At 35.3% G+C, this 16,352-nt stretch overlaps 1 protein-coding gene across 1 annotated transcript in view; it reads right to left on the bottom strand.

Moving 5' to 3' along the window:
* Nucleotides 1–1,025: 1,025 nt before the first annotated feature.
* The window catches only part of LOC150034257 (vacuolar protein sorting-associated protein 53 A-like), a 29,404-nt gene continuing 14,077 nt past the window's right edge, over nucleotides 1,026–16,352 (bottom strand). Inside the window, exons 6-22 of the mRNA XM_090318322.1 lie at nucleotides 14,472–14,613; nucleotides 12,380–12,443; nucleotides 11,961–12,146; nucleotides 11,804–11,845; nucleotides 11,415–11,519; nucleotides 11,243–11,302; nucleotides 8,674–8,751; nucleotides 7,733–7,840; nucleotides 7,573–7,638; nucleotides 6,817–6,894; nucleotides 6,606–6,739; nucleotides 4,890–4,983; nucleotides 4,633–4,710; nucleotides 3,664–3,726; nucleotides 2,879–2,947; nucleotides 2,372–2,467; nucleotides 1,026–1,632 (exon numbers count right to left, since the gene is read on the bottom strand). Of these exons, the coding sequence (XP_090174448.1) occupies nucleotides 1,333–1,632; nucleotides 2,372–2,467; nucleotides 2,879–2,947; nucleotides 3,664–3,726; nucleotides 4,633–4,710; nucleotides 4,890–4,983; nucleotides 6,606–6,739; nucleotides 6,817–6,894; nucleotides 7,573–7,638; nucleotides 7,733–7,840; nucleotides 8,674–8,751; nucleotides 11,243–11,302; nucleotides 11,415–11,519; nucleotides 11,804–11,845; nucleotides 11,961–12,146; nucleotides 12,380–12,443; nucleotides 14,472–14,613 (1,763 nt within the window). The 3' untranslated portion in view covers nucleotides 1,026–1,332. The remainder of the gene's footprint in view (nucleotides 1,633–2,371; nucleotides 2,468–2,878; nucleotides 2,948–3,663; nucleotides 3,727–4,632; nucleotides 4,711–4,889; nucleotides 4,984–6,605; nucleotides 6,740–6,816; nucleotides 6,895–7,572; nucleotides 7,639–7,732; nucleotides 7,841–8,673; nucleotides 8,752–11,242; nucleotides 11,303–11,414; nucleotides 11,520–11,803; nucleotides 11,846–11,960; nucleotides 12,147–12,379; nucleotides 12,444–14,471; nucleotides 14,614–16,352) is intronic.

The raw sequence follows: 16,352 nt of genomic DNA, 5'->3' as shown, positions 1-16,352 counted from the left end.
TAACATTGCTAAATCTCAGTGTATAATCTAACAATGTGTATCGAGAAAATTCAAAACAATCGATAAATTAGAAAAAAATATTTTTTTAACTAAATTTCGGTGGTCAATCTCGAATAAGATGGACTGAAAAATTATTGGTATTAATTTTGTAATGTGAAAACTTAAAAAAGATTATTTCCGACGATATCTCAAAACCGATGATACTATTTTTGGCTGCAAGATAATTAAATAGTAAATGAAATCTTAAATAACTCATGACTTGAGTTTATTCTAATACTGTTTTTTGCCACTAGATCTGATCTAGTGATTTGTATCTTTTTATTCTTTAAATTCTTTTGAAGAATTTCAAAAAGAAAAAAGAAACTGATTCTACTGTAATTTTTCTAAAAGATTATTTTCAAATTTCGTTCTATGATGATTAACTCTGTAATGATATGTGGTAATATTTTGAAAAACTTGAATTATATATATGAATGCATTTAAACTTATATTTATATCACGGTTAAATTACAAATTTAATTTTTTTTTCTTTTTTAAGGAAATAGAGTCTAGTCTTTTAATTTTTAAATATATAATTGACATTTAATTTATTGAATTTTGTTCAACATTAAGGTTATGAGATGAGAACACTTTTTAAAATTAAGAGACAATATGAGAAAATTTCTAACTCTTCCTTCATATGTACTCCCTGCACTCCTATTTTGAAAGGTAAAGATAGTACAATATCTTAATTCATAGGTTCTACACAATTTTTAGATGTTTCTTTTATGGCAAACAATGAATTGTAGTATAAAAAATTGTCCATAGTAACAGACAAGTTAGATTAAATTTAACTTTACATGAATTTGTGCTCCCCCTAACGTCCGACACTGTTCTCTACGGTCGTGCCAACCCAGCCCAATGATGAGGGTCAACGGGAATGCAATATTAGAAGGTTCCAGATTCACATGAAATTTCTTGACGCAAAAGAAAGGTAAAAATGAGAGATCATTGACAATGTTCTAAAATAGGACGACTTCTAAAACTTTTGTGGACTAAATCAGTTGAAATTCGGAAAGAATCTCAGCTTCAAATTCTGCATTCTCAAAATATCATATTAATCCCGACACATTTCTCCATGTCACTAGAAGAATTGCCACTAAGAGAATTAAAAAGTAGGAAAAAAGAAACCCAAAACCTTCAAAATTGAGTGGGATTTGTAGTAGTTTTCTATGTAACAAACGGGGATTTGCAAACTATATACTCAATAGAGAGGACCAGAAAATAATACATGCAATATCAGTACAGTTCAATACGATTAGGAGCAGCATATTACCGAGCATTCCTTCCCTTTCAAGGGTTGAAAAGTTTTCTGAAAGGTCCATCTTTCCTGTCTTTTGCAGCTTCAGTAAGAGCCAAGAATCTTTTGAATCCAGTAGTGGCAGCTCCTCGTCCTAGCGCAGCTGCTCGGGTAAGGACATCCTCCCTGGATGCCATAAGCCCGACTGTAGAAGGACTGGTAACTGTAGGAGCTGGAGGGGTGCTGGAGACAACAGGTGGAGCCGAAGGTGATGAAACTGAAGGCTGCGTGATCCCTGGTCCGTGTTTGTTGAAATCATCCAGTATGCTTTGCTGATCAGCTTTCTTAAATCCCTACATGTGCCATAACGTGATTAATGCAACACAAAAGGCACAGCTGTTTCACAAGCCTATATTTTTTATTTGAAACGTGGCGAGTGCAATAAATATATGCACAAAACATGGAGCAAATGCATCAACGTGCTTTACTACATGGAGTGTAACTTTTCTAGAGAAAATATTGAGCTTGACCTTGACCTTGGCCTGGAAACTAATCCGACGATAGGAACCCTTCAGAAATTGATAGAGCCATTTATTTAACATATTCCAGCTAATAACACATTCATTTCATCCAAATGCAGCGAGATTGAATTTCTTGCTGGATCTTTATTTGTCAATTTGCAGGAATATGAACTTGGTCACATGATTAGAGGCCTGTAGTTGGGTCGTAACTCTATTCACGAGACTCATTTCCAACTAGACTAGGAGATGTTTCAAAAAAAAAAAAAAACGAAAGAAAAAAAAGACTAGAATTTTTTTTTTTTTGAGAAAAATATATACATGAGTGAAACGAGTCATGGTGTATCATGAGCGTCGTTTTTACATGCTGTATCATGGTCAATTTCTTTGACAGGTAATAGATATTCCAATCTCCCAAGTATAATTTATGACTCATATAACGGTAACATGATCGTCTTATTTGTTGGTCATGGTCAACGTTAATGTGCATTGTACAAAGTGCATAAGTTGTGAACTGTCCACATTTTAGGTAAAACTTTGTGAAATAGGAATAAAAGAGAAGCAAAAATGTAACCTTAAGTTCCAGAATTCGCTGGAACTCCATCGGGGTTCCTTCCGGCAGTAGAGCACGATACGTATCTGCCACAGAATCGATGGGGGAAAGTATAACCTGTGCAGAAAATAAAGATAACTGTCAGGATATTTAGGGGAAACTTTAGTTGACTTGAGACCTTTGTTTGACCGTGCCAACGCAGTTAGAGAATTGTTTGTATTGTATCAACCAGCTCCAATCAGATTTAACAGAAGACTCCAGGATTATCATTTTAACAGCTCCAATAATAGCAGTTCTTTGAGAAATTTAGACCAATAAAAGTAGGAGAATCGTAAGGATAAAGGTCAAGAGTGTGTCTCTTGATAATTCCCCTAACGGCTTCCATCACTAAAATTCCCTCCTGTTTTAAGTTGATCCTAATGGGATATAGCCTTTTCAAAATTTTCCTGACCTCTAACTTGGGATAAAATTTGGCTTTAGAGAATGGAAAAAAATACCAGCAAGGACGTTGCGACCTTGATTACAAACCTTTAAAAGAGCTTCAGCTTTGCTCATCTCACGACTTACAAATTTTGAATAGCTAGTGGCACCTGAAGTCTGAGAAATAACCACAAAAATGAACTAGTCGGTAAGAAAATTCATCGAACCTTTATGAGAAAGAAGTCTATTTTTAGATGTATTTAATGATGATGATGATGGCGACCATAATAATAATTGTGGAAAAAACAATCGTCAGTAACTTGAAAGTTCAGTTAACTACACAAATCATGGTTCAAAAGTCATCTCAATAAAATTGAAGTAATGGCATAGAACGAGTACTTAAAGAGCCTGCTACTTTAAGCGCATCTTTTAAAAATGCAAAGCCTTGAAAATTGGAGAAACTAGCAAATTAGTTGTAATATTACATGCCCAAGATAATATGAAACCATGAAAACGAGGAAGGAAATCTGGAATAGGTTTGTGGTTTAAAGCACGGCAAGAGTATCAAGGTCAAATGCCTCAACAGATGGAAGGAAAGAAAGACCTTTTAACTTTTTCAGATAAGTTAAATTCTTTTGATTTCTCATGCGATCTTGTACAATTCATGGTTTCAAATGGGATCGAGGTTTCTGTGTTGTTGTTTGTAAGTTCTTAATTAAAGTTTCTGCTGTGATGGGTCTGATTCTTAATTGACATTTCCTAAGAAAGTCTGCAGCCGCCCAAGTTTCTTTTGTTTCTGATAAAAAGAAAATTCCAGAATGGGAAACAGTATAGACACATTAAAAGATGACTTGAGAGCAGTGCCAGGTTAGTTATTGTGATTCTGAACGTACCTGTCGACCAAGGGAAGGAATGTCAAGAAGAATTGTTTTCACAGCTTGAGTGTCCAACAACATCTGTACAAGCATTTCAACTGTTACTTATGATATATCAAAATCAAACCCAGATCTTTCTATCAGCATTCAGTTCTTATATAAATCACTAAATGATGAATTTGTGGAGAAATGGCCAAATGAATAGTCTATCACATTTAGTTTGGCGTCTTTAATCATCTATGGCCTGTGCAGATTTGTTTCCATTTTTCTAATGCACATAACATCACAGGCATGTATATAAATATATAGTGTTAAGGTTCTTTCTGCAACAACGATATTTCATTTACTAGAAACTAGGGCTGTTTGATAATGATTTTGGTTTTAGTATCTGGTCTTTGAAATTTATGTTCCTCCCAATTTCTCTATTATAGTTTTCATTCAGACACTTGAACTCCGGGTTAAATTCTAAAAACAAAAACAAGGTTTTGAAAACTAATACTTAAAGTTTTTTAAAATATGAGTTGAAATGAACAACAAAATATAGAACTTATGAGTGGAATAGTTTTTATAAGTTTAATTTTCAAAAACCAAACGGTTATAAAATGGGGTCTAAGCAATTCCAAAATGAAGTTTCAATTTTTTATACCCACGAGTGTCCAGGCTCACCTCCGCACACCTCAACTGTTTTCATAGGATAAACAACTAACCCTACACTACATTTAGTCATCAAGACTATTCAAATCTTTTAAGTATGTCACTTTGACACATAAGTTATATCAATTATTTTTACGGGTATTGATATGGAAGTTTTAAGTTTATTTAGTTATTCTTTAAATGAATGAGAAAGAAGACAAATGTGCACAAAGAAATCATTCATCAGGCGTAGGCATATATTGGTTGTTATGGGCATTCTAAAACTTAGGTTGACAATAAAAACTTATTTCCCAGAGGGTAAAAACAGTACACAAAGGATCAAGCTTGTAATACTTGTTGGGCTCCCGTTTCTGATATTTGCTTGCACTTGAAGATGTTGGCATAGAAGCGTGGACCAAGAGATGATGCAAGCTGAAAGAAATGGGCGAAGGCATTGGTATACAAGCAATAATATAGAGAAAAGTAAAAAACACACAAAAGGGACATTATAAAGGTAATTGAACAGGATGATGCTGAAAACTAAATAGTAAGGTTGACTATAACACGACTGCAAACTGTAAAATAAAAGGAACCATCCTATCAATGATCACCTTGTCCAAGAAGAACTGGAAGTAAAGAGGTGAAAGAAGTCTGCCAAGTACGGGAATGCTGGTTGTGAGAATCATATTAATGCCATTGACATACCTGAAATCGGGTGGGGGTGCAAACAAGACTAACGATTAATGTTCCAATTACTAATAAACTTGAAAGTCAGATAATTCTTAATCGGTGACAGCTCCAGTGCCCAACTAAACACCTTCCAAGGCAACTTACATTTTTTTGGATGAGAATGAGTGTATTGAACAATGAGCACCAAAAAAAATTACAAAGGAAGGAGAGGATACAGCATTCTTCCAGAAATATGAAATGACAAGAAATATGGATGTGGACACAGGCACTCGGGACAAATTCAAAAGGATGTGGGCGCATTAAAAATTAAAAAATAATTTAGAAATAAAATAAAGTTTTAAACACAACAATGTGGAATACGGGGGTTCTAAATGGCACGAGATTTTTATATATTTTATTGCAAATATGAATAAATTTCTTTTTCCAATTTGTAATAAATGAAAAGGTGGATCCATGAGCAAGGGTAGAATGCTTCCAATGTTCATGTCAGGAGAACTTAAGGCCATGAAAAAGTTGAATTGTCGGCAATATTGTTAATGAGACGCATGCTTCTTGGCAAATATGGAGCCGGGATTATTGCTAATTTCCTTTGGAGACGTCAGCTTGCTTTGCTTTGGGATCACTTTTTGGAGCTGTGCAGGAGTTTTTTCAGCTCACAATGAAGGTCGTCATTCTATGATTCAGAGGTTTTTTGTATCCACTTTTTTTGGGAATATGGGACAATTCATTTGGAGTAGGGATGTTTGTGGGGATCTGGACAGAGATTCTCTGTGAAGGATTGTTTCCCATTTAGTGTTATTTATTTATTTATTTACATAAAAATCTCAATTAAATGACTTTTTGTAGAAATTTTTTAATTTAATAGTCAAATGAAATCCCCATTTAAAGGGAAATTTAGTTTTCACTTGTGTCAAATGGGGCGGGAAAAGAGATGAGGACCATATTCCCCCTTCCCCTTGGGAGATTCTCTTTCCCTGTTCAGGCCAGTCCACAAGAGGAAAAAGAACATCCCTATCTTTTTTTGGGAGCACTTGGCTTGATTGAAATATTTTGATTTTTATGAGTTGAGATATTTAAGTTTAGGTTTGGTCTTTAGCTAGGTTTAATGCTTCTCTTTACACCTTGGTTACCAACAGTACTGTAATTATTCGGTAGGTCTGATTCTTCTAGATTAGAGTCATTTTTTCTAAAGTTAGCTAGTGTGGCTCCTTGTTTGGGCGGTCTTTTTATATGCCTTTTTGTAATCTTTCACGTATCTCAATTCCACATTGTTTCTCATTAGACATTACTTTTATTCTAAAAATATCCAACGATTTTAAAATCTTTAATCTTATAGAACCAGACTGCCCATTAGTTTGTCCACATGCATTAAAAAAAATCATCGGGGAGGTCCTCACTGACAGGAAAGAGAGGTTTTCAGGCCTGCCTATTAAATCAATAAAATTGTTTCCTATCGAAAATAATAATAACCATAAAAGCATTGTAGAGATCCTAACAGGTAAGAGAGTCATTCAGGAACTACGAACTACTTCTATTTTCGATGTATTCTTTATCTTCACTTATTTTCAACAATTTGTCTCTTAGGGAAGCTTCTTGATTTTAAATTGAGTGATAAAGAAGGGGGAAAGGGGACATACTCTGATTGATCACCAACACTTTCAAGAGTACCCCATGGAACGCGAGTCATTGCTGCCATTTCTGAATCAAATTTAGTTTCCAGACCATGCACCAAGGTGACCAACGCTTTTGTTATTACTGCCGAGAATTCATCCTGCAGAACAGTACATGCTATGGAATTCAATTGAAAAAAAGTTATCCTCCACTGCAGTTAGGTAATGAATACCATACCTGCACCTCTGACATATCTATCGCATCCACTAGTTGAGAATCAATTATCTTTTGCACACTTTCAGCCAATTCACCAGACTGAACGCCCCCACCACAAAAACATAATAATAATGAATAAATAACTTGATGTTACTGAAAGACAAAATTTAGAATGAATTCTTAATCAGATATATAGTTTTTCATTCTAATGGGTCAGCTATTCAAGCAATATATCCCTCAAGAAAATAAAAACAGAAAAATATTTATTTTTCAACCACTATAAATATATTGATTAAGATGATAGCCACGAAGTACAATGATGATCATGTTCATGACCACTAAAAAAATCTGTGTCCAGCCAATGCAGGAAAGGTATAATTTAGTTTTCCAGTACATGCATCTAAAGATGGAAAAAAAGGCTTGACAAATCAACTAGTTAGTATATCTGTTTTGTTAGCTAATTCTCGGTTCTTAGCAATGAAGTTCCAAATATCCTAATAAAAAAATCTTCAATCAGGTATTTCCCTAGCTTGTTTGTGCAATAATTAGGAGGGATTCTCGGTTAACAATTGTCCGTCAAGTTTGAATGATGCAATGCCATCTTCTTAACTTAGAGTGAATCATGCTTTCATTATTGATAAATTGCTTTCTTTAAATCCTTTTTTGAAAAAAGAAAAAAAATGTTACAGTTAGTGTCCACCAGACAAGTAAATTACCAAAAAGAATAATCGAGAACCAATAACAAGGTAAAATGAAACTATCCAAAAGGCAACTTACAGTCTTGTGGCAATATTCAGCTGAATTGACTATGTAACAGATAACTTTTTCATCCTTGTCAGAAGTCTGTTCACAACTTTCACACGCATTTAGAATATAATAAAAAAATAAATGTAATTCTTAATGAAGGAAAAGAAACTCAATATTGCTCTTTAAGCACCTTTATTTGTCCATCCATGCCAGTGGCTGCTGCAACAAATCCCGTGCCACCCTTGGGAAGTCTTGCAAAAAGTTTGTTAGCATAAGCTTTTAGCACTCTTTGGAATACCTGGCGATGAGAAAAGTCCAATAAAGATTATTCTAAAAGAACCACTGTGTTAGCATTAGCTACTGTGCATATTTTGGAACGGACCATAGTTTTTATACAGTTGCAGTACATAACTGAAATACATAACTCTTATCTGCATAATGACTATTTCATTGGCATGCAATTATTTAAAGAGTATCTTCCTTGTGAAAACGTGATGATAGAAATAGATAACTACCACACAGAGGGTAGTTTATCCATCATTCAGACATAACTGGAATAGATACCCTATCATTATGAAAAATATCAATATGAACAAAATGTTCTTTTTGGATTTTTCCAAATATCTTTACTAGATCATTTTGATCTTGACATACAAATTTATGCTGCTTAATAAGCCCTCGTAATGAGAGAGTGGCATACAACATGCAAACTATGTATATGGCCAATCTCCAAATAGATGTGAATCTATAAGCATTAATACCCAATGTTCATTCTCACATCTTCTTTAGCAAAACTACTGAATCATTCTTAAATTACCCCAAATACAAGCATCAAACCTAGATCTTTATACCGAGAAATTTGTATTACGATAAAGGAACGACAGTTAGTTTTATAATCTTGATCGTATGAAAACTCAAACCCTTTCAGGAGCAAACATTTATTATTATTATTACTATTTTTGAAGCATACTCTTCACATATTAAACTTGAAGAAAATGGACACTCGCGCCTTAATTAAAATGTTGTAGTATAATTTTACTACCCCCATAGACCCAGATTAAATTATCTGAGTGAAGTACAACATGCAGGATCAACCATAACAATAATTGTTGATGTGGATATAGAATGCACCTTGAACAAATTTAATAATGTCTGGTTCTTAGTCAAGGCAATACACCTCTTTAAGCTCCTTTTGATTATTAGAAACAACTGCAAAAAAGAATAGCCAACGATAAAGTAATTAGAATATGCAAAGAGTGAGTACAAGGACAAAGATTCGCAGCAGGAAATTAAGGACAGAGATACTCTTAGGGAAATTCTTTCCCAGTTACAGGATGGTGATCTGTTTTATACTCGAAAACAGATTCAAGATACCTTTTCTATGCTGCTTTTTTTTTTAATAGGAAACAAATTTCATTGATGTATGAAATTTATAAAAATGGACCAAAACCATACCAACGGAATTACATAAGACTTCTCCAATTGGTCAAAAGGGAAGAAAGGGTGTATGTGTTAAAGAAAGATGTGAATTTACTCCAACTCATAGCATGAAAGATAATAAGATTAAAATAGCTACCAAAAGAGCTCCCCCTATCTTTGAAGAGACGCTTGCTTCTCTCCTTCTAAGTGATCCATAAGAAAGCACGTATCAAATGTATCCACATAATTCTTCTTTTGTTTTGTGAAGGGATGACCGGTGAGTGTGAGGGCACCAATAGAATCTTTTGGGAGGGCAGTGTACCAACCAAAAGAAAGGAAGATCTCCTTCCAAAACCTCTCTGCGAAGTGACAGTGTATAAAGAGGTGACTTGATGAGTCTGAGCCAGAGTTACAAATGAGGCAACAGTGGGGAGAGAGGACCATGTGGGAGAGGCGAATATGCAATCTGTCAATAGTGTTGATGGCATTGTGACTAACTTCCCAAATGAAGAACTTAATCTTTTTTGGGTAAAAATCATTCCATATAGCATCATGGAAGGGGTGATCCGAGGATTCCAGAACAGTTCCCAGAACAGAGGTAAGAGATTTTGTAGAGAAAGATCCTTTGGCGTCTGGCTCCCAAATCAATTTATCCTTGTCAGCGGGTAGATGGACACTGTAAAGGCTGTCCATGAGATCGAGCCACTCCTCAATCTCTTCATCCTTTAGATTTCTCTTGTAATACAGAGACCATCCCTGTCTAAGATCCCACAAATCAAGAATGGAAGACCTTTTTTGTGTGGATAGGTAGAATAATCCGGGGAAAATCTCTTTGCGAGTGGAGGCTCTGATCCATCTGTCATACCAAAAAGAGGTGCTTTCCCCATTACCCACTTTGATTTTGGTATTTTCTTTAATAAGATTCATATGCTCCAAAATATCTTTCCAGGGACCCCTAATATAGTTGGGGAAAATGGTACTGGGCCAAGACTTAAGAGGAGTCTAACCATATTTTGCTTCAACCATCTGTTTCCAAAATGCCCCATCCTCAAGGTAATGTCTCCAAACCCATTTAGCAAGAAGAGCACAGTTCTTATCAGCCAAACTCCGTAGACCAAGGCCCCCTTGTGCATGAGATTTGATAACCTTGTCCTATCTAACAAGGTGTGAGCCATTTTGTGTTGTACCCCCTCCCATAGAAATGTGCATTATGTAAATGTGCATTATTTTTACTTTAAAAATACCATACAATTATTGGAAATATAATAAATCATAGACTATCACATAGCATTAAGAATTTATTAAAAATTAAATACTAAAATTTAAGAATGAGGGATGGAAGCTATGATGGATTTCAGGAAACATTCCTTATCCCCAAAAAAGGGGCAGCTCCTAACAGGTAACATTGATACCTCATCTTTTTCTTACTTCTTTTATGCGTAAATGGCACAATGCACAAATTATTCTCAGGGAGTAAAGATGCCAACTGACCATCCACATGGTCATAGGCAAACACAAAGCTCCATGAATACCACACACCTCACTAGAGTAGGGAGTTTCTCTCTTCTTTCAAGCAGACATTCAGTTGACCTGCACAAAATCAAACTTAAAGGAAATCTCTCTTCTTTCAAAGAGACACTCGGTTCACGCTCAATTCCTTCTCATCAACGTTATTAATCTAGGTCAGGTTTTGCGCACCCCTTTCAACAACCACAAATTTTCTATAAAGCAAAGACCCTCCCCATCTCCCAACAAAAGTTGAATTCCACCACATTGGTAACTGAGACTTAAAAGAAGGATGCTTAAGCCATATATTCTTAAAACGAAAGAGGCTAGGCCCCATTTCTAGATAATTGAAGATAAAATTAAAGGCCAATGATCCGTGACTCTTGGGCCCACTATTTGTCGAACCTCCCAAACATCTCTAACCAACCTGAGGAGAGTAAAAACCTGTTGATCTGTTTCTCCCTCTACTATTAGCCTGAGTAAACTTGTCATTCAACAAAGGGGATCAAATCAAACTCCTCAATAAAATCATTAAAATTTCTCACTAACCTATTGACACGCCCTTGGGGAGCCTCTTCACCTTGGAAACAAATGATGTTAAAGTCGCCAACCACACACCAATTAGACCAACAAAGCACAAACTTAAGTCTCCCAGCTCGTTCAAGAAATTACTTCTACTTTGGCCCTCAGAGGACCATACAAGCCCGTATAGTCCTCAAACAGCTCGTATCAAATATCCGAGTGATAGAAAGCATGATCATGTTTCACAAATTACCTGCATGCTACTTGATAAAACATTGCTCTGACTTCCTTCATCAATGTCCCATGTTTCTTCCTGTCATAAAGCAAATTTGATTTGTTGAGGATCAGCATAATCAAATAAGACCTATTAGATATTCATAAGGGTCAGAGGCATCACTAAATATAGAAATAATCAATGATATTACCTGAACAAGTTTTTCCAGATTCTCCATTAATGTCTTCTCTTCTAGTTCTATGTACACCGTCAAGTGCGGTTCAAAGCAAGAAGAGACAATTCCACGGAAGTTGAACTGCCAACAAATATTGGAAAATATCCAAGAGCTATTTTATCCATATGAAACAAAATCTTGGGTATATTTATATATTGCAGTATTTAAAGGAAACGAACTGCCACCTATGAACTATCTTATATAGCAGAATAGCTCCTTGCAAAGTATACCAATGCTTAAATCTTAATAGATGACGGAAGTTTGGTTTACAATGAAACTTTTTCTTGTACACTTGCAACTACATTGTGTAACAATCTAACGTTCCATTATTGAATTGCATACAAATTAGTTAAGTTGTAAATTACCCCAGCTCCAGGCACCGGCATATCTTTGATTCCATTCTTTTCCTGTCAATCAAAATTTAAATAGCATTTAGACAGTACAGTTTTACATAAATAAAGAAGAAAGGAAAGGATAGTCATTGAATGTGGTATTCTCGCATTTAAAAATTAAATTACATACATCATTCTCTGGTCCTTGATGTACGGCCAGCTTCTTCTCATACTTTTTTCTGATGTCAGAAACATTTTGACTATTACTATCCTCTCTACCAAATTCTTCAATTTCATTTCCACTCTCCTTCCCTCGAGCACCTCCTCCAAACTTTTCTGCCAGTTCGTCTTCAAATTCCAAAGTTCGTTGTAGTGCCTAAACAAAAGTTTGATAAAGATGAGTAGAAACCAAAAGAGAAGATAACTTATTAAAACGGCAAGAGGTCAGAAGACAGGATTTAGAATGCAGGCTTCGCAAAGAGTATATGTGATTGTTCAACAACCATCATAGATTTTATCAAAAAGTCAAATTATTGCCTTCAATATACCCACATGGAACCATTAGTCCTTTTTTTTTTTTTTTTTTTGGAGGAAGAGCAAAAGAGATACCAGCAATAATGTTGCAACATCTGGCTTTTCTTTCAAATTATCCAGGATGTCCTCAAGTTGTTTTCTGCAATCATTAAAACCATTCAACAAAAAATAAAGGTCTGAGAAAAAAATAAAATAAAATAAAAACTGGAGAAAGAACTAAGACTCTTTTTCTACACAACACTGCAGTTTACTTCACAGTACACGATTCGCCTTGGTTATGCTATATTGAAAACACAAATTATTGATTATTTGTATATGTTGGTTTGTTTTAACTTTCAAGTGGAAGAATTCTTGACCTTGATCCTTTATTTGAAAGTAACTAGTTGGTGTGTAGGGATATCTCATCTTCTCATTAAATAATTCTCACTTTTGATAATGGAAGTCTTCTTCCTTGATTCAGTTTTTTAAATTTAAAAAAAATATATATATATTGTTTGTATTGGGTTGAGTCTATGGTTCTGATAACAAAAAGATCCATCTGTTTTATGTCTTTCCATGGGTATTTTCATATCTGGACAAGATAAACTTTTTTTCCAAAGATTTACTAAGTTCACTTCTACAATTCAAGGATTCTGATGCATGCTGCATATGATTACCGATTGGCACACTTTCCTTTACCACTTCAATATTTGCTTCAACAAAGAGTTTTTCCCCCTTAACTTTTCCCTGATCTATCCATTTCAAAAAATTTATGTAATATCCTTGTCAATTTTATCGATGGATTTATGCATTTTCTAGGTCACACTATCCTTTTTTACGTAAAGAACCTATTTAATTAAAACTTTCCCATTAATAGAGTTTTCCCTCTTTATTTAGAGCTGCTTCTAACCAAAATGGGTCTGTTTTGGATCATTGGGATTCTCAAAACCTATCTTGGTCTCTACCCTTCAGAAGACTATTAAAAGATGAAGAAATACCAGACTTTCAGACTTTGCTTCTCTTGATTTCCAACTTAAAGCCTTCTCTCAGACCTGACTATCGTTCTTGGTCCTTAGAAGCAAGTGGTTCATTCACGGTAAAATCTCTGTCCAACCATCTTGCCTTGGCCTCACCTATTGACACCCACCTTTTAAAAGCTTTGTGGAAGACCAATAGTCCTCGAAGAGTGAATATTACGGTTTGGATCTTGCTTTTTGGATCCCTAAACAGCGCCTCAATTCTACAACACAAGCTGCCCTCCCATTTTCTTTCTCCTAATCAATGTGTTTTATGTAAATCAGCTGGAGAAGACTTGCAACACTTGTTCTTTGACTGCTTCTTCGCAAGAAATTGTTGGCTAGTCCTTTTTAAATCCTTCCACTTCAGCTGGGTTTTCGACATTACTTGTAAAAAGAACGTTCAGCAGTTACTCACTGGTCCTATTCTCAAAAAAGCCCCAAATTTGATTTGGTGCAATGCAGTAAAAGCAATATTAGTTGAAATTTTGTTCGAAAGAAATCAAAGAATCTTTCAAGATAGAGAAACCCTATGAGGCTGCTAAACTTAATGCTTCTCAATGGCGTTCTCTTTCAAAGCACTTTGCAGCCTACTCACTTCAAGATTTATGTTTGAATTGGCAAGCATTCATCCTCCCAGTTTGATTATGTTTTAAGGAGAAGGGTCACTACTATCCAGCTTTGAAGACTTAAGTAGTTAGGCTTAATTCATTATTCTCTTGTTTTCCCTCTTGGTTTGTACTATGTCCATCAAAAGATGGCGTTTTTTTTCTTTGTATTCAATTCTCTTGTAAGTTCCATATTTTCCGTTTTTGTTTGAGTTATATGGACATGATGAGGACGCTAAGGGGGTGTCAACGTAGTTTAGATGCCCGGGTGCGTCTCCTGATCCTGTATCTTGTATCGCTCTTATTCAAGTACACATCTCTTATACTTTCTTTTTATGCTTTAATAAAAAGTATGGTTTCCTTTTCCAAAAAAAAAAATAGTTCCCCAGACAAGTTGGATTTTCCACATCCGTGCATCCATCCAAAACCTAACCCATCCAACACATACAAAGCTTGATTATTGTTTATATATCATATAACAAAGATTAAAGCAAACCAGTTGTCTGATAATAGATAAATTACTTGAACAAGAGAAGAATTCAAACTCAAAAACAAGTTCCATACCTTGTTTTTTTACAGAACTGGATACAAAGACGATATGGGACATGCCACGAAGGAGGAAAAATTTTCCATATCTCTTCATTTGTTCTTATACGACGCTTTATCCATGCATATCTTCGTTCAGTTTTATCTAACTTCGCCAATTCTAGAAATATAACAAACATACAACATCAGGCTATCTTTAAAAAATACACAATTAGTTATTTGACATAAATTTATCTAAAAAGGAAAGTTGCAAGAGTTCAAGAGGGCAAGATCTCCTCTAAAAGAAGTATCACAACTTTTCAACTATTGAAGAAAGGTTTGTTTCTTGTAATAAAAATAAACAAAAGAAAATATAAGTTTTTCAGCACTTAGAAAGTCAAGAAGTCCAAGAAGAATTAACATTCTTGTTTGGATTATGCTTAATAGTAGTCTTAAAACAGCAGCTTTGCTCCAAAGGAAACTTCCTTCTTCATTCTTTGTCTTAAATATGTTCTCTGTGCCAAGTGGATGGGCTGTCGTTTAATCATCCATTTTTTGGGTGTTCTTACTTGTTGACCTGTTGAGATCACTTTTTAATGCATCAATCCTGTCAAAGCCTTAATTTCAGAATTATAGTTGGAATAAAATCAAAGGATTTTTTAAGGCAAGCACTTTTCTTGGCTCGATCACATTTTGAATCAACTCCTGCCAAGGCTTTTTTTAATGGTATGTCTGAATTGGAATGCTTTTGTAGTTTATAATTTTGATTATCGTTTTATATTTCTCACACTCTCATTATCATTTCTTCAATAAAAAGTTTCATTTTTTTATTTTTTTTAAACAGAAACATAACTTTTCATTAATATAATGAAAAGAGCAAAGTTCAAATTACAAGGAGGCATGAACCAAATAAACCACTAATGATCAGGAGATGCACCCGGATATCTCAACTAGATTGACACATCCATAGTGTCACAATCACCCTTTTAGAGGCTTCACTTAGAGATTGTGCGACACTTACTCCCGCTTAAGAACAAGTCAACCAATTCCGCACGAGTGCATCTCACAACCTCCACCCCCGTTTTGGAGAAAATGGTTTTAGAAAACGGGTTTAGAGGAAAAGGTTTTCGCAAACGTTTGAAAACATGATTTGAGTAAAGAAAGATTGTAATAGGTTAGAAAGCAATAAGCAACCACAATGGCTTTATAGCATAGCACTCCGAGTATGAGGATATGATGGTTAGTCTTATCCCCATATAGTGCATTTTGAACAAAAAGCCAACTGGCACCTTGTATATGCAAAAGGACGAGTGTTCACTTACAACACAAGTACAAGGAAAGCAAACTAACTTAACTAATAAAATACATAACATGAAAGTATGATAAATAAGGGTTGGATTGGGCATACGGCCATGGGCAACATGCCCTGGACAAGCATGACTGTTACATTCTCCCCCACTCAATTGGTTGATGACCCCGTCAACCGACTCTATTCGAACTCAGTAATTTGTTGAACAACATTCTTCAGGTCTTCTGCACGCTCCCAACTGATCTCTTCATCTGAGAGGTCTTTCCACTTCATCAGGAACTCATGTACATCTCGTCTTGGTCGTCCAATGTGGCGTGTTTGTTCAGCAAGAATTTCGTCAACTTCTTTCTCAATCGTGTTCTTCATCGTGACCGATGGACGTGTCACTGTGTTGTGTTGTTCGTCATTGGGATCGGGGTGGTAGGGTTTCAGATTGCTAACATGGATGACAGGGTGAATCTTCATCCATGAGGGCAACTGAACCCGATAAAAGGTTTTTCTGATTTTCTCGATCACTTCGATTGGTCCTTCATATTTCCTCACTAGGTGTTGGTCTCATTGGCCATCAAACCGAAACTGTTCTGACCATAGTTTAATCAATACGTGGTAGC

This window comes from Benincasa hispida, chromosome 9 (assembly GCF_027475165.1).
Source record: "Benincasa hispida cultivar pf3 chromosome 9, pf3_genome.v1.1, whole genome shotgun sequence".
In the NCBI taxonomy this organism is placed as follows: Eukaryota; Viridiplantae; Streptophyta; class Magnoliopsida; order Cucurbitales; family Cucurbitaceae; genus Benincasa; species Benincasa hispida.
This window is presented reverse-complemented; position numbering and strand designations above follow the sequence as displayed.